This window comes from Pristiophorus japonicus, chromosome 15 (assembly GCF_044704955.1).
Source record: "Pristiophorus japonicus isolate sPriJap1 chromosome 15, sPriJap1.hap1, whole genome shotgun sequence".
Lineage (NCBI taxonomy): Eukaryota > Metazoa > Chordata > Chondrichthyes > Pristiophoridae > Pristiophorus > Pristiophorus japonicus.
The window spans coordinates 1,228,201-1,250,861 of NC_091991.1; the positions used below are offsets into that span (position 1 = coordinate 1,228,201).

Sequence of the window (22,661 nt, forward strand, 5' to 3'; positions counted from 1 at the left end):
TCTGCAACTGGCTCCATCTCCCTTCATTCAATTACCTCCTCAAAACCTCGCTCCGAGACATGCCTTGGTCAAAAAGCTCTCCTTTGCTACACAATGATCTAGGTTTACGGTCCTGCCCATCTCTGTGATCATCAATCACGCTAGAGTTCTGGTGAAAGGTCACCGACCAGAAAGGTTAACCTGACCTGCCGAGTGTTTCCTGGGTTTTTTTGTTATATTTTGGGAACAGGCACAGAACTGGACCATTTGCGAAGAGTTTACAGCCAGTGGTCGGAAAATGTAGCCAGCATTCTGGAAGATGAGTGAATCGTCACATTGGAAATAAAAGATAATTTTGAAACATCCATTTGTTTAAACTATGCAAGATTGGGAATAAATTGGATGTTAGCCAGTCCTTCTCTGCCCAGAGAGTAGTGAGCCTCTGGAATACATTGCTGAATCCCTGCATTGCCTTAAAGAGGGAGCTGGACCGGTTCCTGACTGAGGCAGAGGTCACCTCATGTGGAAGGCAATTGTCTTTAGAGGCAACACTTGGTCCAGTGTGATCTCCAGAACTGGCTTCGATCACCTGAGGCGGGGAGAGAAGGAGCCAGAGAGGAATCTTTCAGAGTAGTTTCTCCCCCCACCCCTGAGATTTCTCTCTGGTGGTTTGATTCTCCCAGGCGATTACATGGCTGCAGAGTGTTGGGGGGGCAGGGGAGGACAGAGTTGGAACAAGTGTTCAGTCAGGACGGTCGCCTGTCACTTTAATTCCCCGCTCCACTCCCATTCCGACCTCGGCCTCCTACACTTCCAACGATGCTCAACGCAAGCTCGAGGAACAGCACCTCATCTTTCGTTTAGGTAATTTACAGCCTTCTGGACTCAACATAGAGTTCAATAATTTCAGACCGTAACCTATATTATTTTTCTTTTTTCCCCCTGTTGATGATTCTGCCATCTCCATTTTCACCCTTTTTGTTTAACTTGTCCCATTACCATCTTTTGCACCATCATCCCTTTTGTCTCTTAATCTCCTGCCTTCCATCCTATCAGATCTTTTTTGTTCTTTCCTGCCCTCCCAACACCCCCCCTCCCCTGCTCCTAAACTTGCTTAAAAACCAGTTACATCTCTAACTTTTCCCAGTTCTGACGACGGGTCATCGACCTGAAACAGTAATTCGGTTTCTCTCCAGATGCTGCCTGACCCACTGAGATTTCCAGCATTTGGGTTAAGTCAGGATACTCTGACCACCATGTGCTGGGCAGCTTGATGCACCAGCCGGTCTTTGCCTGTATTAGGTTTGTAAATGCTCAGAATAAGCAGCATGTAAGTGAGGTGATTATCGAGTACCTGGTGATGCAATGCTCCTTGTCACCTGGGACTCCCAGGTACCGAGGCCTCTCCCCAGTGGCGATGATGAAGGTTTCTGAAGTGTAAAATGTTTCTTTTCCTTTTTTATTTGTTGCCTAAAAACAAAGGGAACAGGATCAATGAAACCGCTCATCTACACACTAAATACCTTCAGTCAGTCAATCACCCCATTCTCCCCGATGACAACAGTAAAATTCCCGTTAGGTTAAGAGTTTCTGCTTTGGGCTCAATTGGCAAACTGGGTGCACGTTTCAACAAATATTTATATATCGCCTTTAACATAGTGAAACGTTCCAAGCCACTTCACAGGAGCGTTAGGAGACAAAACATTTGACACCGAGCCATACAAGGAGAAATTAGGGCAGCTGACCAAAAGCTTGGTCAAAGAAGTAGGTTTTAAAGGAGCCTCTTGAAGGAGGAGAGAGGTAGAGAGGCAGAGAGGTTTAGGGAGGGAGTTCCAGAGCTTGGGGCCCAGGCAGCTGAAGGCACGGCCACCGATGGTGGAGCGATTATAATCAGGGATGCTCAAGAGGCCAGAATTAGAGGAGCGCAGATATCGGGTGGGGGAAATTATGAGGCTGGGGGTGATTAGAGATAGCGAGGAACTTGCGTTAGTTTTCCAAAGTGAAGTTATGGTTCAAGTCTCCGCCTAAACTTATTTGTATAAAATCACAAATGTAAAATCTTCTGTGAACCAGCACAGAGTAGAATGCAATTGTTTCATTTTTTTCTTTCCATTAAAAAATATTCCTTGATGTGTTTAAGAGCGATGACCCGGTGCAGTTTTATTAACAGCTGAAAATGGGTTATCAGCAAAAAAAACATTTTAAATACAAGTCTCCACTCCTCAACCAGTAACTGGATTTAAAAATCACAAAGTGACAGTGAAATATGTTGAGTTGGTGTGCACTAGTCAGTTTTAGTAAATTAATGTGTTTTTTAAATTTTAAAACATGCCCTTCAAAAAAACAATTTAATTTGAAGAGCCTCCGAGGGGTTGCACCGGTGAAACTCGCCATGCTAGTTATTGCGATCTGGGAGTGTTGGAGAACTACTGAGTGAGGTGCAATAGGGATCGGTGTTGGAATTTGTCCGTGTGGTGAAGGTGCTCCCACAGTGCTGTTAGGGAGGGAGTTCCAGGATTGTGACCCAGCGACGATGAAGGAACGGCCGATATATTTCCAAGTCAGGATGGTGTGTGACTGGGAGGGGAACGTGGAGGTGGTGGTGTTCCCATGCGCCTGCTGCCCTTGTCCTTCTAGGGCAGAGAGGTCGTGGGTTTGGGAGGTGCTGTGAAGAAGCCTTGGCGAGTTGCTGCAGTGCATCTTGTAGATGGTGCACACTGCAGCCAGGGGGCGCCGGTGGTGGAGGGAGTGAGTGTTTAAGACACGTCGCTTGATTTAAAGTTTCAAGCTGGCTTCATTAGTTAGTTACTTTCTTAGGCGCTGCCCCAGAAATAACTCTGGGTACATTTACAATTCATGGAGTTGGCACCTTGATCTTGTGAGGTCCGACAAATTCTCCGTAAGCATTCACATACGTCACAGCGTTGTCCTTCAAAGAAACTCGATAACCCCAGTTCAGAGAGCCAATGTAATTCTGAATAGCTTCTTTCATCGTTCCCCAGTCATGCCGCACTGTAGAGAAAACAATGTTACTTGGTGGGTGAACCTTACTTGGTCTGGAAACCTGTGTACAAGGGGAACAAAGAATGCCAAATGTTGTTAAAAAACAGAATAATTTCCAAATACACGGAAGTGTAAATTTAACAAGGCAGGGAGGCTTGCTCAGAGTGTGTGGGTCAGAGGTCACCGACAGAGGTCACATTCAAGGATCTCCCAAACATTAAACTTCATGACCACCAAATTGGGAGCAGCACCCGGCACTCTGACTTGGCACCCAATATTCAGACAGGCGCTCCTCATGAGCAAGGCTCTCTGCTGGAAGCCCTGCAAACACGGATGGAGCCATCCGCCTCGTACGTACTTACTGGAGCAGATTTTCCTCCAACACTTGGACATAAAGTTTCTGCCTCTAGCACCCTTTCAGGCCGTGAGTTCTATACCCCCACCACCCTCTGGGTGAAAGAAATTCTCAAATCCCCTCTAAACCCGTTACCAATTACTTTAAATCTATGCCCCCTGGTTGTTGATCCCTCTGCTAAGAAAAATAGGTCCTTTCTATCCACTATATCTAGGTCCCTCAATTTTATACACTTCAATCAGGTCTCCCCTCAGCCTCCTCTGTTCTAAAGAAAACAACCCCAGCCGATCCAATCTTTCCTCATCACTAACATTCCCCAGTCCTGACAACATCCTCATAAATCTCCAGTACTCTCTAGTGCAATCACATTTTTCCTGTAATGCGGTGACCAGAACTGCACGCAGTACTCTAGCTGTGGCCTAACTAGCAATCTTCCTCGCTGCCATGCTCCACCTCAGTCAACAAGCTCCCCGCTGGAGTGAAACTAAATTACAGAACCAGTGGAAACCTGTTCAACCTTTGTCCTCTCCAGGCCCAGTCCAAGATCACCCCAACCTCTGTCATCGAGCTAGAGTATGCGGACAACGCCTGCGTCTGCACAGAGGTTGAACTCCAAGTGAGTCAACATATTTACTGAGGCATATGAAAGCATGGGCCTTACACTAAAATCTGTAAGACAAAGGTCCTCCACCAGCCTGTCCACATCACACAGCACTGCCCTCCAATCATCAAGATCCACGGCACGGCCAATATGGACCACTTCCCATATCTCGGGAGCCTCCTATCAACAAGAGCAGGCATTAACGACGAGATTCAACACCGCCTCCAGTGCGCCAGTGCAGCCTTCGGCCGCCTGAGAAAATGTGTGTTTGAAGACCAGGCCCTCAAATCTGCCACCAAGCTCATGGTCTACAGGGCTGTGGTAATACCCGCCCTCCTGTATGGTTCAGAAACACGGACCGTGTACAGTCGACACCTCAAGTCGCTGGAGAAATACCACCAACGATGTCTCCGCAAGATCCTACAAATCCCCTGGGAGGACAGATGCACCAACGTTCGTGTCCTTGACCAGGCCAACATCCCCAGCATCGAAGCACTGACCACACTTGATCAGCTCCGCTGCGCAGGCCACATTTGTCAGGCATGCCAGACAGACTCCCAAAGCAAGCGCTCTACTCTGAACTCCTTCACGGCAAACGAGCCAAAAGGTGGGCAAGGAAACGTTACAAGGACACCCTCAAAGCCTCCCTGAGAGTGCAACATCCCCACTGACACCTGGGAGTCCCTGGCCAAAGACCGCCCTAAGTGGAGGAAGTGCATCTGGGAGGGCGCTGAGCACCTCGAGTCTCATCGCCAAGAGCATGCAGAAATCAAGCGCAGGCAGCGGAAGGAGCGTGCGGCAAACCAGTCCCACCCTCCCTTTCCTTCAACCACTGTCTGTCCCACGTGTGACAGAGACTAAATTCACATATTGGACTGTTCAGCCACCTAAAGACTCATTTTTTTTTATAAAGAGTGGAAGCAAGTCTTCCTTGATTCCAAGGGACTGCCTATGATATGATATGGCGATCCTATTAAAGATTTGACTGCATTATAGTCGGACAACTATGTAGCAGTAACAAGCAATGGACTGTGTAACGGGTTCTCTGTCCCTCTACCCTCTGCACTGGTTGTAAGTTTGCAGAATCACTGTTGCAATGCCAGTTACTTCAGAATACAGAGCAACATTTAAAGCTCAGTGAAGCAGAACCACAGGCACACAGTGCAGCCTATGGTCTTCGCTGCGACAGAGGTTCACAAGGTAATTATGGAGGAGCTATTTGTCCCATTTTAGCTCATCCATGCAGGATGGCCCTATAGTTCTCCCACCCCCCACAATCACAGTATCCAATCGTTTCGTAAATAATTCCAGGGGTTTTTTGCCTCCATTCCTCTACCCTGAAGTCCATTCCACATGTTGAGCATTTTTGGTGCGAATTAGTTTGAACCCAAGTTCCTTTGTCCTATTCTTACAACTCAAGCCATTTTCTGGAGTTACCCATCTTCTACCTCAATAAGAACAGAAGAATATAAGAATTAGGAGCAGGAACAGGCCAGACGACCCCTAGAGCCTGCTCCATTGTTAGTTGATCGTCTAACAACATAACTTTCCCTCCCTAGATTCCCTTGGTGTCCAAAAATCTCTCAGCCTTGAATATACTCTAATTCAGCACCCAGAGTCCTCTTGGGTGGAGAATTCCAAAGATTCACAGCCCACCGAGTGAAGAAATTTCTCCTAGTCAGTCCTAAATGGCCGACCCCTTATTCTGAGACTGTGACCCTGGTTTCTAGATTCCCCAGCTAGGGGGAACATTCTCTCAGCATCTACCCTGTCAATTCCCCTCAGAATCTTGTATATTTCAATAAGATAACCTCTCCTAAACTTGAGACTATAGGCTCATTCTACACAATCTCTCATCATATGAAAACACTGATCCCAGGAATCAGTCTGGTGAATCTCCATTGCACCACCTCTAAGGCAAGTATGTCCTTCCTCAGATACAGAGACCAAAATGGTGTACAGTACTCTAGGCGTGGTACAATTTGATGAAGACTTTTAAGAGGAAGTGACATTGCAAGAGATTATCACAATAAGATCATCTCAGACAAGTTTCTCCAGTCCTTCCTTCCTTATAACTCAAGTCAGCCAGTGCTGGGGGAACAGCCCCCTCACACAGCCAGCGCTGGGGGAACAGCCCCCTCACACAGCCAGCGCTGGGGGGGGAACAGCCCCCTCACACAGCCAGCGCTGGGGGGAACAGCCCCCTCACACAGCCAGCGCTGGGGGGGGGGGGGGGGAACAGCCCCCTCACACAGCCAGCGCTGGGGGAACAGCCCCCTCACACAGCCAGCGCTGGGGGGGGGGGGGGGGGGGAACAGCCCCCTCACACAGCCAGCGCTGGGGGAACAGCCCCCTCACACAGCCAGCGCTGGGGGGGGAACAGCCCCCTCACACAGCCAGCGAAGGGGGGAACAGCCCCCTCACACAGCCAGCGCTGGGGGGGGGGGAACAGCCCCCTCACACAGCCAGCGCTGGGGGAACAGCCCCCTCACACAGCCAGCGCTGGGGGGGGGGGGGGGGAACAGCCCCCTCACACAGCCAGCGCTGGGGGAACAGCCCCCTCACACAGCCAGCGCTGGGGGGGGGGGGGAACAGCCCCCTCACACAGCCAGCGCTGGGGGAACAGCCCCCTCACACAGCCAGCGCTGGGGGAACAGCCCCCTCACACAGCCAGCGCTGGGGGGGGGGGGGGGGGGGAACAGCCCCCTCACACAGCCAGCGCTGGGGGGGGGAACAGCCCCCTCACACAGCCAGCGCTGGGGGGGGGGGGAACAGCCCCCTCACACAGCCAGCGCTGGGGGGGGGGGGGGAACAGCCCCCTCACACAGCCAGCGCTGGGGGGGGGGGGGGGGGAACAGCCCCCTCACACAGCCAGCGCTGGGGGGGGGGGGGGGGGAACAGCCCCCTCACACAGCCAGCGCTGGGGGGAACAGCCCCCTCACACATCCCTGCACTTCTTCCAGAGCTCAAGGTACGGTGTGACTCGGGCACGAGACAGTTTGAGTGCCATCTAGTCCAGCATCCCATTTGCATTGTTGGTTGCTGCTCCAGTGATTGCAGAGGTAGAACACCATGGTCTACAAAGACCTGGATCTCAGTGCCCCTCAAATCACATTACGGTGTACGTGTGCTGTCCATTGTCTTCCTCTATGCAGTATTTATTCATTTACCATTTATCCAATTTAAATTGTGTCTACCATTCTTTCACCCACTTACACATACTGTTCAATCATTTTCAATTCCTGAATTTCCCCCCCATCTCAGATTCAATTGCTCCTAGTTTAGGATCAAAGGTGACCAATTTGCTTTCAGTTTTTGAATCCTAGACTTCGGTGTAAACTTGAAACATTAAGAATTCCAAGCCCGATCCTTGGTGAACCTCACTCAGCAATTCTCCCCAGCCCAATAGACATCTAACCAGTAACTTTTTTTCCTACACTTCACTCCAGTCCTTATCCATTACCAAAATTTACTCTGAATCCCCAACACGGAGCTTAACCAATATCTTTTCAAGTAGCTCTTTGGAAATCCAAGTACGTGACATTATAGCTTTCCAGTCAACTTGCGATGTCACTTCCTCTTAAAAGTCTTCATCGAATCAAAATCATGCAGCACAGGAGTCCATTCGGCCCATCGAACCTGTGCCAGCTCTTTGATCCAATCAGTCCCTCACCCCTGCTCTCGCCCCGAGGCCCTACAAATGTTCCCTTTTCAAGTATATATCCAATTCTCTCTGGTCCTTTTGCCAATTATCTTAGATGTGTCCTTGGTTACCAACCCTCCTGCCAGCTGAAACAGTCGCTGTTTACTCGATCAAAACTCTTCATAATTATGAACACCTCTTAAGTTTTCCCTTAACCTTCTCTGCTCCAAGGAGAACAATCCCAGCTTCTGCACATAACTGAAGTCGCTCATCCCTGGCATCACTCCAGTAAATCCCCTCTGCACTCACTGAATCATAGTCCTAGCACTTTGCAAATACTGTCTCAATGAAACTGAAAGGGATTATTGTATTCAGTAAGGCTTAGGCACAATGAGAATGTTAACAGTGATTTACTTCTCCAGAAATCAGAGAAATGATCACCGGCGTGTGATTTAAAGGTCTGAAGGAGAAGCATTCTATCATCAGTAACTAGCAGTAACCACTGGATTGGGCCATTAAAATGTTCAGTTAGAAATACTACCCAACAGTGAGATAGAACAGCAACTTGCATTTATATAGCACCTTTAACCGTGCAAAACATCCCACGGCGCTTCACAGGAGCGAGTAACATACAAAATGTGACACCGAGCCACACAAGGAGATATTAGGGCAGGCGACTGAAAGCTTGGTCAAAGAGGGAGGTTTTCAGGAGCATCAGGAGTGGGGATGGGGAGGGGGAAAAAAAGAGCAGTTTAGGGAGGGAGTTCCAGAGTTTAGGGCCTTGGCAACAGAAGGCACAGCCACCGATGGTGGAGCGATTATAATCACACTAGAACTGGAGGAGCAGAGATCTCAGAGGGTTATAGATCTGGAGGAGGTTCGAGATAGGGAGGGGCGAGCCCACGGAGCGATTTGAAAACAAAGATGAGGATTTTAAAATCAAGGCCTTGCCGGACCAGGAGACGATGTAGGTCCGCGAGCACAGGGGCAACGCGTGAACGGGACTTGGTGCGAGTTAGGACACGTAGAGCAGAGTTTTAGATGAGCTGAAGTTTATGGAGGGTGGGAGGTGGGAGGCCGGCCAGGAGGGCGTTAGAATAGCAGATGAGTTGAGGCAGAGGCAATATTAAGGAGCTGGAATATGATTGGATGCATAACTATAGCAAATGTGAAATACCATCCTACTGCAATCTCTAGCTCACATCTCCTGTGTTACAAGTTTTCATTCACAAACCTTGCTCATCAAACATCCAGCCGAACTTCCTGGCATCGTCCAGACTTTGGTGCAGGAGTGCAGCTTGGTGCATTAACTTCTTTGGGATACAGCCCACATTGACACATGTCCCTCCGAGACCTGACGGTGAAAAAGACACACATATCAGGTCATACACTGATAAGCTTTTCTTTTTCTATAAAATCTAGATATCACAATCTTTCCATCAATTTGTTTAAATTTAAAACTAGATAAATTACAACCCGGGGGCATAGATTTAAAATAACAGAGGTTTAGAGGGGATTTGAGGGGAAATGTTTTCACCCAGAGGGTGGTGGGGGTCTGGAACTCACTGCCTGAAACCCTCACCACATTTAAACAGTACCTGGATGTGTACCTGAAGTGCCATAACCTACAGGGCTACGGACCGAGAGCTGGGAAGTGGGATTAGGCTGGGTAGCTCGTTGTTGGCCAGTGGGACACGATGCTGTAAATGTCGATGATTCTATGAACTGCAGGTGAAAGACTGGGTGAAATATTTGGGCTGATTCAGCCTTGCCAAGTGGAAGCGCAAACAAACAGAGGGTAGTTTTATGGGATTGTTGCTGGCCTTATCCTCTAGCAGTGAGAATCAGAAATGGCACACACTGCCCGCCATTTTAGAATCACAGTGCTAGGAGACCATTCGGCCCCTCCCACCCATGCTGCTCTTTGGAAGAGCGATCCAGTCAGTCCCACTCCCCCCCACTCTTCCCCCGTAGCTCTGCAACTTTTTTGTCCCCCTTTAAAAGTTTCTATCGATTCGGCTTCCACCGACCCTTCAGGTAGAACATTCCCGATCGGAACAACTCGCGGCGTAAAATAGATTTCTACCCATCTCTTGTTCTAATGATCTTAAACCTGCGTCCGCTGGTTACCAGCTCCTGTCGATGGCAGCAGTTCCAACCCCCTCCAACAATAATTCAGTGCGTGCTTGAAGGGCCGACAACCGGAGGAATGTCTGCCAGCAGCCTGGATTCAGACAATCAGCCCACGTATTGCCAGAGTGAGGCACTGCTCCTGGAACGCATTCCTGCCCCGCCAAATCTGCCCGAAATCAGACATTCAGGTTTTCAATTCATTTTCCGGGCAAATATCGTGCTGCCCAACTTCTAATGTAGGGCAGCTTTCTGCACCTATTGGGAAGTCCCACACATTCCATTTTAACAGGGACTCTGGCCCACCCACATCATAGTCCCTATCCCCCCCCCCCCCCACCACACTCCAGTCAGTGGCCTCGTAGGGGTCAAGAGCTTCTGTCCCCCCACAAGGTCAGAAACAAAGTGCGCACTGAAGGCGTATTCGGGTCACGGCTGTCCTGGCGACACCCTCCCCTGAGATTGGACTGAAATGAAAAAGGAAAAAGGGGAGGGAGAGAAACCTGTGGAGAAGATAGTTCACCGAGTGAGTGGTTGATCGATGGAACAGGCTCCCAGGGAGATGGTGGAAGCAGTCAGTATCGATTCATTTAAAATTAGATAGGTTTCTTTCAGAAAATAAGATTTTGGGATACGGTATATGAATCATTTGAGATAGAATGTGTGGCGGTGTAACGGGGGACTCTAGACCTCTGGTACCCAAAGCTCTCCATCACTGGGGTTCATTGCCTCATGTCTGGATCAACTGTAGACTAACCAAGCGAGACTGGATTAGTGAACAGCTCCATTCTCGTTATATCATGACACTGTCAGAAGGCGAACGAGATAGACCGCAGGATTTATTCACCCAGCAGTTTCTAATCAGAGAGGGTGCACTAGTTGAATGACCTGCAAAATGTTAAAGAAACATTGTGAAAGAGATTGTCGCCAAGTTCCTGGAAATCCATTAAAAAAAAACTTAACAGAATGCACAAAGTGTTTATGGGGTGAAGATACAGGAGCACATCATTAAACATTTACCCCATGTGGTTCCAAGAGGTGTGGGAGTGACGTAATCCAAGACCAGCACTTTCTTCCCATAACTGGCAGCTTCCTGTGAAATAATGAGAGTGATGTGAGTGAGACATAGCCAAGTATCAGAAGGAAAGTCCTCTTTTTGGCTCATGATTTCCATTTCATTTAGTTTTTAAAAGTGGCTCGACCCTGAACAAGTCCCATGTGACTCGTTCCATCGCTGCGATGTGGGGATCGGTTAGAAAACGGCTCATGTCCTCGTATTACAATGAACACGATAAATCGGAGATTGATAGATTTTTATTAACCGAAAAGGTATTGCGGGATATGGACCAACGGCGGGTATATGGAGTTAGGTCGCATATCAGCCATGATCTCATTGAATGGTGGAGCAGGCTCGAGGGGCTCAATGGCTTCCTGTTCACACGACAGCTTATGGCTTCATTCGGACTCCTTGATTAAAAAAGAAGAGCTTGGTCCCAACATTCCTCGTCTCTTCAGGGAGGTACACAGAACTGTTTTCCGTGAGTCAGAATGTTGTGGATTCGAGTCCCACTCCAGAGACCCGAGCACAAAACTCAGGAGGTACACAAACTGTATCATGTCTTGTTGGGAGACTGTCATTTAGTTATAGTTCCCATTTATAGAGCTCCTTTCACGACCCCAGAGCATCCCAAAGCACTTACTGCCAATGAAGTCATTTTTGCAGTGTTGTAATTTACAAAACGCGGCAGCAAATTTGCATAGCAAGCTCGCAGTGACCAGATAATCTGGTTTTAGTGATGTTAATTGAGGGAAAAATTTTGCTAGGGCACCGGGGGAACTCTACTACATGGGATCTTTTACATCTATCCAAGAGGTTTGGTTTAACGTTTCATCCTAAAGACAGCACACCCGGCAGTGCAGCACTCCGAGTACTGCACTAGAGGGTCAGCCTAGATTTTGTGATCCAAGTCCCTGGAGTGGAACTTGAACCCACAACCTTTTGATCCAGAGGCGAGTGTGCTGCCCACTGAACTGCGGTCAGACACCCGTTAAAATGTTTTCAGATTTGTTGGAGATCATAGAATCAAAGCGCTTGGGGCCTTAGAGAGGGAACAGGAAAGATTTACGAGAATGGTTCCAGGGATGAGGGACTTCAGTGACGTGGATAGACTGGAGAAGCTGGGGTTGGAGCAGATTTGATAGAGGTTCAAAATCATGAGGGGTCTGGACAGAGTAGATCGAGAAATTGTTCCCATTGGTGGAAGGGTCAAGAACCAGAGGACACAGATTTAAGGCGATTGGTAGAAGAACCAAAGGCGGCATGAGGAAAAATGTTTTTTTTTAATAAATGCAGCGTGTGGTTAGGATCTGGAATGCGCTGCCTGAGAGGGTGGTGGAGGCAGAATCAATCGGGACTTTCCATAGTGAATTGGATAAGTACCTGGAGGAAAATAAATTACAGGGCTCCGGGGAAAGGGTGGGGGAGTGGGACTGGCTGAGGTGCTCTGGCAGAGAGCCGGCACGGTCTCGACCAGCCGAATGGCCTCCTGCTGTGCTGTAACCGTTCTGTGATTCTACTTTTTAAAAAAAAAAAGAAAAAATTTGCAGGAATATGAGAGGGAAAAAAAAAGGGTAGGACTAATTTTTTGCTCCAAGTGCTGACACAATGGGCTGAATGGCCACCTTCTGCATGGTGCAATTCTAGGTGTAGGTCGATCAGTAACTTGTTCTGTTCTACCACAAAGGTCACTTGAATCATAGTACCAACATGGTACAGGGCACCAACCTGGGCAGCGATTCTGGGATCCTGGCCGAGGCCATCGTGCATGGTGTGAGTCCCACACCAGCAGAGTAAGGAGCTGGTTCCCACCAGGAGCAGAAACACCAGCATCATCGTACACTACTGGTGCAGCTCCAGTGTCGGACAGGATGGGGACATGGAACAGGAACCCGCTGGGTGTCGACAGCTCACAGCTCTGCTCTCGCAGGACACAGGACCTCCTCCCGAGCATCAGGTGCTGGTTTGATGCTATATTCTCAGGAGGTGCTGGTTTCTAAGTTCACAGCCCTGGGCAATACTGAGCACATGCATCATCAAAAAACACAATTTGGGGAAAATGAGGCCTAATATTTGTGTTGCTCCAAAATGCATGGTGGAGGGGAGGGAGGTGTGGAGAGTGGGGGGCGTGGAGAGGGGGGCCCTTCCGAGCCCCTGGAAGGATTTGAACACAAGAATGTAAATTTTAAACCTGCGGCATAGTCAGACTGGGAGTCAATGTAGGTCAGCGAGCACAGGGGGTGATGGGTGAACGGGACTCGGTGCGAGTTAGGACATGGGGCAGTGAGCACAGGGGGTGATGGGTGAGTGGGACTTGGTGCGAGTTAGGACATGGGGCAGTGAGCACAGGGGGTGATGGGTGAGTGGGAGTCTGTGCGAGTTAGGACACAGACTGCAGAGTTTTGGATGAGCTCTAGTGAAAGCTGGGAGGCTGGTCAGGTGGGCCTTGGAATAGTTACATCTAGAGGCGTATCTGCCGCCAGTTATATGCCCCGTCTGATAGTACTGAATATTGGAGAGTGTCAGATGCAATACCCAGTTTGCCTCCTAGCCCAAGTTAAATTTCACCCCATGAAGTCCTAAAAATTCTGAGTAAAAACAGTTTGCTTTGATGAAAAATAATTGAGCAAAAAAGGAAATAAAAAAATATATTTTAGCAACATTTAGTTGTCCTGAACAATTGGTTTCACATGAAGAAACCAGTGCTGTGATGGCCCATGAATTACTCATCATAGAATCAGAAGTTCACAGCACAGACACCATTCGGCCCATCATGCCTGTGCCAACTGAAAGGAGCAATCCCACCTAATCCCATTTTACTAACACTCGGTCCGTAGCCCTGCAGGTTACAGCACTTCAAGTGCACATCCAAGTACTTTCTAAATGTGATGAGGGCTTCTGCCTCTACCACCCTTTCAGGCCGTGAGTTTCAGACCCCCACCACCCTCTGGGTGAAGAAAAGTTCTCAACTCCCCTCAACCAATGACTTTAAATCTATGCCCCCTGGTTATTGACCCCTCTGCCAAGGGAAATTGGTCCTTCCTATCCACTCTGTCCAGGCCCCTCAATTTAATCTCCCCTCAACCTCCTCTGTTCCAAAGAAAACCCCAGCCTATCCAATTTTTCCTCAGCTAAAATTCTCCAGTCCAGGCAACATCCTCGTAAATCTCCTCTGTACCTGCTCTAGTGCATCACATCTTTCCTGTAATGTGGTGACCAGAACTGCACGCAGTACTCCAGCTGTGCCCTAACTAGTATTTTATACAGTTCAAACATAACCTCCATGCTCTTATATTCTATGCCTCAGCTAATAAAAGGAAAGTATACTATATGCCTTCTTAACCACCTATCTACCCGTCCTGCTACCTTCAGAGATCTGTGGACATGCACTCCAAGGTCCCTCCACACTTCTTAAAAGTGGCTGCAGGGATTGTGGATGCATTGGTTGTAATCTACCAAAATTCCATGGATTCTGGGGAGGTCCCAGCAGATTGGAAAACCACAAATGTAACGCCCCCATTTTAAAAAAGGCAGACAAAGCAGGAAACTATAGACCAGTTAGCCCAATATCTATCGTTGGGAAAATGCTGGAGTCAATTATTAAGGAAACAGTAACAGGATATTTGGAAAAGTATAATTCAATCAAGCAGAGTCAGCATGGTTTTATGAAAGGGAAATCATTTTTGACAAATTTGCTGGAGTTCTTTGAGGATGTAATGAGCAGGATGGATAAGGGGGAACCAGTGGATGTGGTGTATTTGGATTTCCAGAAGGCTTTCTATAAAAAAGGTGCCACATAAAAGGTTACTGCACAAGATAAAAGTTCACAGGGTTGTGGGTGATATAGTAACATGGATAGAGAATTGGCTAACTAACAGAGAACAGAGAGTCGGGATAAATGGGTCATTTTCCAATTGGCAAACAGTAACTATTGGGATGCCGCAGGGATCGGTGCTGGGTCCTCAACTATTTACAATCTATATTAATGACTTGGATGAAGGGACCGAGTGTAATGTAGCCAAGTTTGCTGATGATACAAAGATGGGTGGGAAAGCAAATTGTGATGAGGACAAAATAAATCTGCAAAGGGTATAGACAGGCTAAGTGAGTGGGCAAACATTTGGCAGATGGAGTATAATGTGGTAAAATATGAGGTTATCCACTTTGGCAGAAAAAAAATAGAAAAACTAATTTTTTTTTTTAAAAAGGAGAAAAATTGCAAAGTGCAGCAGTACAGAGGGACCTGGGGGCCCTTGTGCATGAAACACAAAGTTAGTCAGTACAGCAAGTAATCAGGAAGGCAAATGGAATGTTGCCATTTATTGCAAGGCGGATAGAGTGTAAAAGCCAAGAAGTTCTGCTGCAACTGTACAGGGTATTGGTGAGGCCACACCTGGAGTACTGCGTACAGTTTTGGTCTCTGTATTTAAGGAAGGATATACTTGCATTGGAGGCAGTTCAGAGAAGGTTCACGCGGTTGATTCTGGAGATGAGGGTGTTGACTTACGAAGATAGGCTGAGCCTATACTCATGGAGCTCAGAAGAATGAGAGGTGATCTTATCAAAACATACAAGATAATGAGGGGGCTCGACAAGGTGGATGCAGGGAAGATATTTCCACTCATAGGGGAAACTAAAACTAGGAGACATAGTCTCAGAATAAGGCGCCACCCATTTAAAACTGAGATGGGGAGAAATTTCTTCTTTGAGGGTTGTAAATCTGTGGCATTCTCTGTCCCAGAGCTGTGGAGACTGGGTCATTGAATATATTTAAGGCAGAGATACAGATGTGTGTGATAAGGGAGCAAAGGGTTATGGGGAGTGGGCAGGGAAGTGGAGCTGAGTCCATGATCAGATCAGCCATGATCTTATTAAATGGTGGAGCAGGCTCAAGGGACCAAATGGCTGACTCCTGCTCCCATTTCATATGTTCTTATCTTCTCAGTATCCTACCATTTATTGTGTATTGCCCTGCCAAATGCTTCCTTCCAATTATTTCTGCATTTTTCACGGGCCCAGTGATCCTTATTGTGAATGTATATGATGCACAACTTAGTTCCATACCCTTTGTATATTCAGGCGTTTTACACTCACTTTCACAAGAAGCCGTTCTTAGCCTCTTTATATAAAACTACAGGCCACATCAACAGTGCGATCAATCTTTGCTGCATTACTACTGCACAGAACTGTACCTTGGAAGCAGCCAGGCCCCCAGAGCCTCCTCCAATCACAATCACATCATAGTCATAAGGTCCCTCCGTTTCATTGGCTTCAGTCATTGCCAGCAGATTTTGAAGCTTGCCCTTTTTTTGAGAGCCTGTAAAAGAGATGAAAGGAAAGCTAAATACAACATTGCTCTCTGCCCATCGGCATTCTAACAAACGGGAGTAGAGGGATAGGGCACCTTTTGAATTCAGATTCCTGTTTGAGTGCGAGTATCTCAGATTAGATATGAAGGATAGTCAATGTTTCCAGTAACTTTAATTCTCCCCCCACTCCAACCTCTCCTACACTGTTCCAATGAAGCTTGACGTAAGCTCGAGGAACAGCACCTCATCTTTCGATTAGGCTCTTTACAGCCTTCTGGACTCAACATCGAGTTCAACAATTTCAGACCAGAACCTCTGCCCATATTTGGCTTCTGTTTTTTTTTATAAAAAAAACCTTCACCGAACCTATATAATTTTCTCTGTTTCCCATGGCAGCCGGTAATTACTCTGCCATTCACACCCTATCTAAAACTAATCTTTTTCTAACTCCTGCCATTACCATCTCAAGTCGACCCATCATCCCTCTAATCTCTCCTGTCCTCCACAGACCTTCCTTTTTGTTCTTTCCTCCCCTCCCCCCTTCAGTGCTCTGCAAGAATCGGTTACATTTTGAACACCCCAGTTCTGACGAAGGGTCACCAACCTGAAACATTAATTCTGTTTCTCTCTCCACAGATGCTGCCTGACCCGCTGAGATTTACAGCATTCGGTTTTTATTTCAGATTCCAGCAGCTGCAGTATTTTGCTTTTGTATTAATGTTGCCTGTAATGTTGGTTGGCGGTGCGCAGCCCGTTTAAAGGCATGGGGGATCCCTGAAGCACTGTGCAGCCGCTCAGCTTACAGGGAACATGAGTGGCCCCCCCTTTCCCTCCCCACCCCCTGCAGTTGTGTGATCTTTGACCCCGTTCGAGGTACTTTTAGGGCCGAAAACTCACGAATTTTGTGTGTGTGTGTCTGTCTTAAACGCACTTATCTACAAAACCATACCTCCTGTTGTGTTTTGGGTCAACAGTTTCCCCATTATAAAATTCCCAAGTCCCCATTTATAATGGGGAGTCCCCGTGCTCACACTGTAATCCCACCCGTGGTGGCACTGCAGTACCTCACTGATGGATCTCCCAGACACTCAGCCTGCTGAAAGTAGTGTTTGAACCCACTCTACTTCTCAGCTTCCAAAATAACCAAAAGTTTTGCTATTTAACTTTAAAAAAAATACAAAATTCAAAGTATTATTTAAAAATAAGAACAGGATGTATACTTTCACAATACATCAGTGCGCCCAGGTCCAATTATCCCCCTACCCGTTAACCTTACTTGGTCTTGACTCTTGTGTACAATACCCCAGGAAGCTAACTGCTATATATCATACTTCTGCCAGCTCTCAGCTATGCAAATTTTTGCTTTCGACTATTTATCCAAGTCCCTTTAGAAAGTCACTATCGAATCTGCCTGTCAGGCAGTCCGTTCCTGATCACAGCAACTCGCTGCTTAAGAAAAATTCTCATTCTCCTCCGGTTTTTTTGTCTGTGTCCTCTGGTTACCGACCCTCCTGTCAGTGGAAACAGTAAATAACGAGAAACGATCAAGCCCCTTCATAACTTTTGTAAAATAATGTAAAAATATCAATAAAATTAAGAGTGCATTCCTCAAGGAAGGATTTTCTCCTTCCCACCAATGCTAAAACCACTGTACAGAACAAATTTAAAGTTAAGGCCCACCCCAACTCCAGACCGAGGGCCTCCAATTTGATTGAGCCAGGTCAGGCCTGATTGTGGCGTTGTCGGCAACATTCCCGTGAAGCTGTGCGGCCGACAGCTGTCTGAAGGTCCCACACAGCCCAGCCCGGGACCGGCTCCTCAAACGGGCAATTTCGCGCATGCTCAAAATTTTGACTGGGCCGCGCAGCCTGTTAAAGGGACCATGCACCTCAAGAAACATTAGTGGGAACATTCGTTGTAGGGTGCCTGTTCTGCTTCACACCCCTTGTGGTGATAACAGCTTCAAATACTTTATTTTTAAATCAGAGTATTTCTAACAATTATAATACAGAAGAGAGAAGATGCAGAAGGATGGAGAGGAGCAGATAAAAAGTAGGAAAAAAAAAAAGAGGGGAGGAGGAGGGAGGAGGGAAAAAAAAAATCACTTTTTTCTGAATTTTTCAAAGCAACTCAGAACAAAAGCAAGAGATAAATTCTTTGTTGGTCTATTCTGAAAATATATAGTCAGTTCAGTCTTTTACCAATAAAAACAAAATCCACCCAAGGCCACTTTTGAACAGACAGTGGCTCAGCATTAGTAATTCAGTCCAAGTCTGTTCCTGTTCCACAAAGCAAAGGTGTATCGGGATCTGTGGCCCATTATAGGAACTGCCCCTCATTCCTTTACCAATTGTGTGTCATGCCTGGTTTCCTCATCAATGATCTGTAATTCTGCATCGTCACTGCCCTTCCCAATTAGAACTATTGCAGAAACCACCACTTGCAAAACCAGGAGTTCTAAATGCAACACTTCTCTTTTTGTAAAACAAAAAAGTTAACTTTGCAGCTATATAAATGCAGCATTTAAAAGCAAAAAACATGAAAGTATTTTAAAAGTACCCTGAATTTATCAGCTAAATCCTTCACAAAAATATCTCAAAACATCCTTTAAAAAAAGTTTAAGCACTCTCTATTGACTGCCCTTTGCACCACCCATGGGCTTCCTCACTGTGTCAGAGCTTCTGCCCTCAAGTCATAATCCACACTGTGATCTGGTGCTTGTTGTGCAACCATACGCACAAAAGCAATTGTCAAATTCCAATGACCAAATTAAGGAGACATCCTCCTCCTCAGCACACCCAACATCTCACTCTCACGTAGCTATTTTCTCTCAACTTTTGGACATTTTCTGTTATAATTTTTTCACTCTAAATGGTGGACATTTTGTTCACACGTTACACCTGGAGAAACCTTCCTTAAACTATGTCCATGTCTGAAATAACCGTTGGGTAGACAAGCCGAGTCTGTTCAGAGTGAGAAACCGAGGCTGACCCCAATGGCATTTCTATTAAATTTGGGGCAAATGACCCTTCCCAGTGCCCTGCTCTACCAGTGGAGGTGGTCTTAGCCCTCTGTCAATCCCACCTCAGACCCAGCTCCATCAAGTGCAAGACAGCATGATCCAGATGGAAATTTTGCAATGGTGAGAACTTTGACTGGATGGGAAGGACCTATTTCCCCCAGCAGAGCAGTCTATAACCAAGGGGAATAGATGTAATGCAATTGGTAGAAGGTTTAGAGGGGATTTGAGAACCTTTTTCACCCACCCAGAGGGTGGTGGGGGTCTGGAACTCACTGCCTGAAAGGGTGGTAGAGGCAGAAACCCTCACCACATTTAAAAAGTACTTGGATGTGCACCTGAAGTGCCGTAACCTGCAGGGCTACGGACCCAGAGCTGGAAAGTGGGATTAGGTTGAATAGCTCTTTGTCGGCCGGCACGGACACAATGGGATGAATGGCCTCCTTCTGTGCTGTAAATGTTTGATTCCATCACGCTGTAAAACTAGTTTCCTGGGACATCTCAACATTAAACCAGTCAAATCCTACGGAATTAATGTCAATATTTCAATTTGTCACTTCAAGTCAGTCATTCAGGGGCATTTTGACACAGGTAGCATAGGGCTGGTGTTAGGGAGTCAGTCCTGTTTTATATCACTCCCGATTTTTATTTCCATTGAAGTCAATAAAGGGAGAGATGTGAACCGGGCCTGCCTACTCAATATCACCCATTTCACACCATAACACAAAGGCCAGGATCCACCCCCACATGTGGAAGACAAAAATTGGGATTTAAACTCCGACTCAAGGTGGGGCTCCGTCCACCCAACATCTACCTGTAACTACAAAGGCAAATTCTGGTCAATATAATCTCACTACGTGCCTGAGTGACAGTTTGCTTTATACATCTCAATCAGCACCCCATCTACCACCTTCAACATTCACTCCCTCCTTCTTCAGCAACATCTCCCAATCCCACAAACTCTACCACCTAGAAGGACAGGGGCAGCAGACACTTGGGAACACCACCATCTCCATGTTCCCGAGTCACACACCATCCTGACTTAGAAATATATCACCGTTCCGTCAAAATCCTGGAACTCGGTCCCTAACAACACCTTCACCACACGGAATGCAGCGGTTCAAGAAGACAGCTCACCATCACCTTAAGGGACAACTAGGGACAGGCAATAAATGCCAGCCTTGCCAGCGATACCCACATTCAGTGAACGAATGTTAAAAAGGTGGAAGTTACTTTTACATTCAGCTTGCCCTTCACTTTGCTTCTAAATACTTCCTCAAACTCGCTCACCCTGGGCTTTCAAATAACATCAACTTTCAGCGGGCGATGAAGGGGCTTCTTGAACCCTGGTTGTGTATCAGGGTGGTTACTCGGCCATTGAAGGAATGGCCCCAGGAAGCACACATACACACACTCTATAACCCAAGCCAATCCTGGAAGCAAAACGGTGAGGTCCGAATGAGCAGCCTGCCCAGAGAGAGCGACAAAGATAGGCTTCCGGACGATCTGAGCAAGGCAAGGAAATAGAGAACAGTAATTTCAGCAGCACAACACACGAGCCCTCCCTCTCCCTCTCCCTCTCCCCAGCACAGACTCCGTCCTCTGCAAACGAGAAGTGTTGAAAATCAGTGTGCACCACTAGAGGAACATTGATCTCAATGATTGGGTTCCAACCCCCGTGCATTTTCAAATCGGATTAATCCGTTCTCAAATCTCAGTCTACGCTTCGAGTCCGCATAAAAAGTGTTTAATTTCACTTTTCTCTAAAAGTGTTTTTCCCGGGGAAGGAGAGTTTCTCCTGGGACAAACTCCGAGTTAACAATGAATGTAAAATGTTATTTGACCCCAGCAGTATTCATTCAGTTCCAGAGATCCGTCGCCAATCTGCTCCTACAAGGGTTGACCATCCAGAGACACCGGCTCCTACATACAACCGGCTCACACCCCGCTCCCTGGTCCGGTCCGGCTCACACCCCGCTCCCTGGTCCGGTCCAGCCCGGCTCACACCCCGCTCCCTGGTCCGGTCCAGCTCACACCCCGCTCCCTGGTCCGGTCCAGCCCGGCTCACACCCCGCTCCCTGGTCCGGCTCACACCCCTCTCCTACAAGGGTTGAGCATCCAGAGACACCGGCTCCTACATACAACCGGCTCACACCCCGCTCCCTGGTCTGGCTCACACTCCGCTCCCTGGTCCGGTCCGGCTCACATGACGCTCCCTGGTCCGGTCCAGCCCGGCTCCCTGGTCCGGCTCGGCTCACACCCCGCTCCCTGGTCCGGTCCGGATCACACCCCGCTCCCTGGTCCGGTCCGGCCCGGCTCGGCTCACACCCCGCTCCCTGGTCCGGTCCGGCTCAGACCCCGCTCCCTGGTCCGGCCCGGATCACACCCCGCTCCCTGGTCCGGTCCGGCCCGGCTCGGCTCACACCCCGCTCCCTGGTCCGGTCCGGCTCAGACCCCGCTCCCTGGTCCGGCCCGGCTCACACCCCGCTCCCTGGTCCGGCCCGGCTCAGACCCCGCTCCCTGGTCCGGCCCGGCTCAGACCCCGCTCCTACAAGGGTTGCCTATGCAGAGACGCCGGCTCCTACCTGTAACCTGCTCCCTAGCCGCACAGTCCCTGCCCTTGGACAATTGCCGCGCCCGTCAACACTCACCGACTGTCAGCACCAAGCTTTACCGCTTTCAAACAGGATGTAGAAAGCACACGGAGGCGGAGTCTCCAGCGCCGAGTCATTAAGTTCCAACCCTTCACAAAGACTGCTTAGTCATCCCGTGCTCATTAACTCAGACTGACAGGGCTCAGGTCGTGTTTCACTCCTGCAATGAATTGACAGATTTGCAGCTGAGATAATGAAGGTGCAAAGGTTTTTTACATCAGAAATAGGAGCAGGAGTCGACCATTCGGCCCCTCGAGCCTGCACCACCATTTAATAAGATCATGTCTGATCTGATCATGGACTCAGCTCCACTTCCCTGCCCACTCCCCATAACCCTTCACTCTCTTATCGCTCAAAAATCTGTCTATCTCCGCCTTAAATATATTCAATGACCCAGCCTCCACAGCTCTCTGGGGCAGAGAATTCCACAGATTTACAACCCTCTGAGAGAAGAAATTCCTCCTCATCTCAGTTTTAAATGGGCGGCCCCGTATTCTGAGACTATGTCCCCTAGTTTTAGTTTTCCCTATGAGTGGAAATATCCTCTCAGCATCCACCTTGGTGAGACCCCTCATTATCTTACACGTTTTGATAAAATCACCTTTCATTCTTTATGGATGGGCAGAATCCCTCAGCTAACCCAAGTGTACTGGTGAAGCTGGCTCTGTCAGCTGTGGCTCAGTGGTTCGCCTCTGGGTCACAAGGTCGTGGGTTCCAGTCCCACTCCAGGGACTTGAGCGCAAAAGGAATTCTACACTGTCACTCCGAGCTCCTGTATTAAAGCTGTGACGGGCCTAAGGCTAATAGGGAAGGGCTATATGTACTATATATTACATACAATGCATATAATCATCAAACAATTATAATTGTATATTCAAATTTAACAACTAACAAAAATCAAAGCTCTGTAA

General features: G+C 47.9%; 1 protein-coding gene across 2 annotated transcripts in view; it reads right to left on the minus strand.

Annotated features, from left to right (window-relative positions):
- The window catches only part of LOC139280551 (thioredoxin reductase 1, cytoplasmic-like), a 34,500-nt gene extending 12,629 nt beyond the window's left edge, over positions 1 to 21,871 (minus strand). The window contains exons 1-6 of one of the 2 annotated variants that reach the window (XM_070900038.1): positions 21,748 to 21,871; positions 15,961 to 16,085; positions 10,732 to 10,804; positions 8,816 to 8,935; positions 2,849 to 2,991; positions 1,334 to 1,449 (exon numbers count right to left, since the gene is read on the minus strand). In XM_070900038.1, coding sequence (XP_070756139.1) covers positions 1,334 to 1,449; positions 2,849 to 2,991; positions 8,816 to 8,935; positions 10,732 to 10,804; positions 15,961 to 16,047 — 539 coding nt within the window. In that variant the 5' untranslated portion in view covers positions 16,048 to 16,085; positions 21,748 to 21,871. Of the gene's footprint in view, positions 1 to 1,333; positions 1,450 to 2,848; positions 2,992 to 8,815; positions 8,936 to 10,731; positions 10,805 to 15,960; positions 16,086 to 21,681 lie in introns of both variants that reach the window. The other variant, XM_070900037.1, reaches the window with a different exon arrangement.
- Between the last annotated feature and the right edge of the window lie 790 nt (positions 21,872 to 22,661).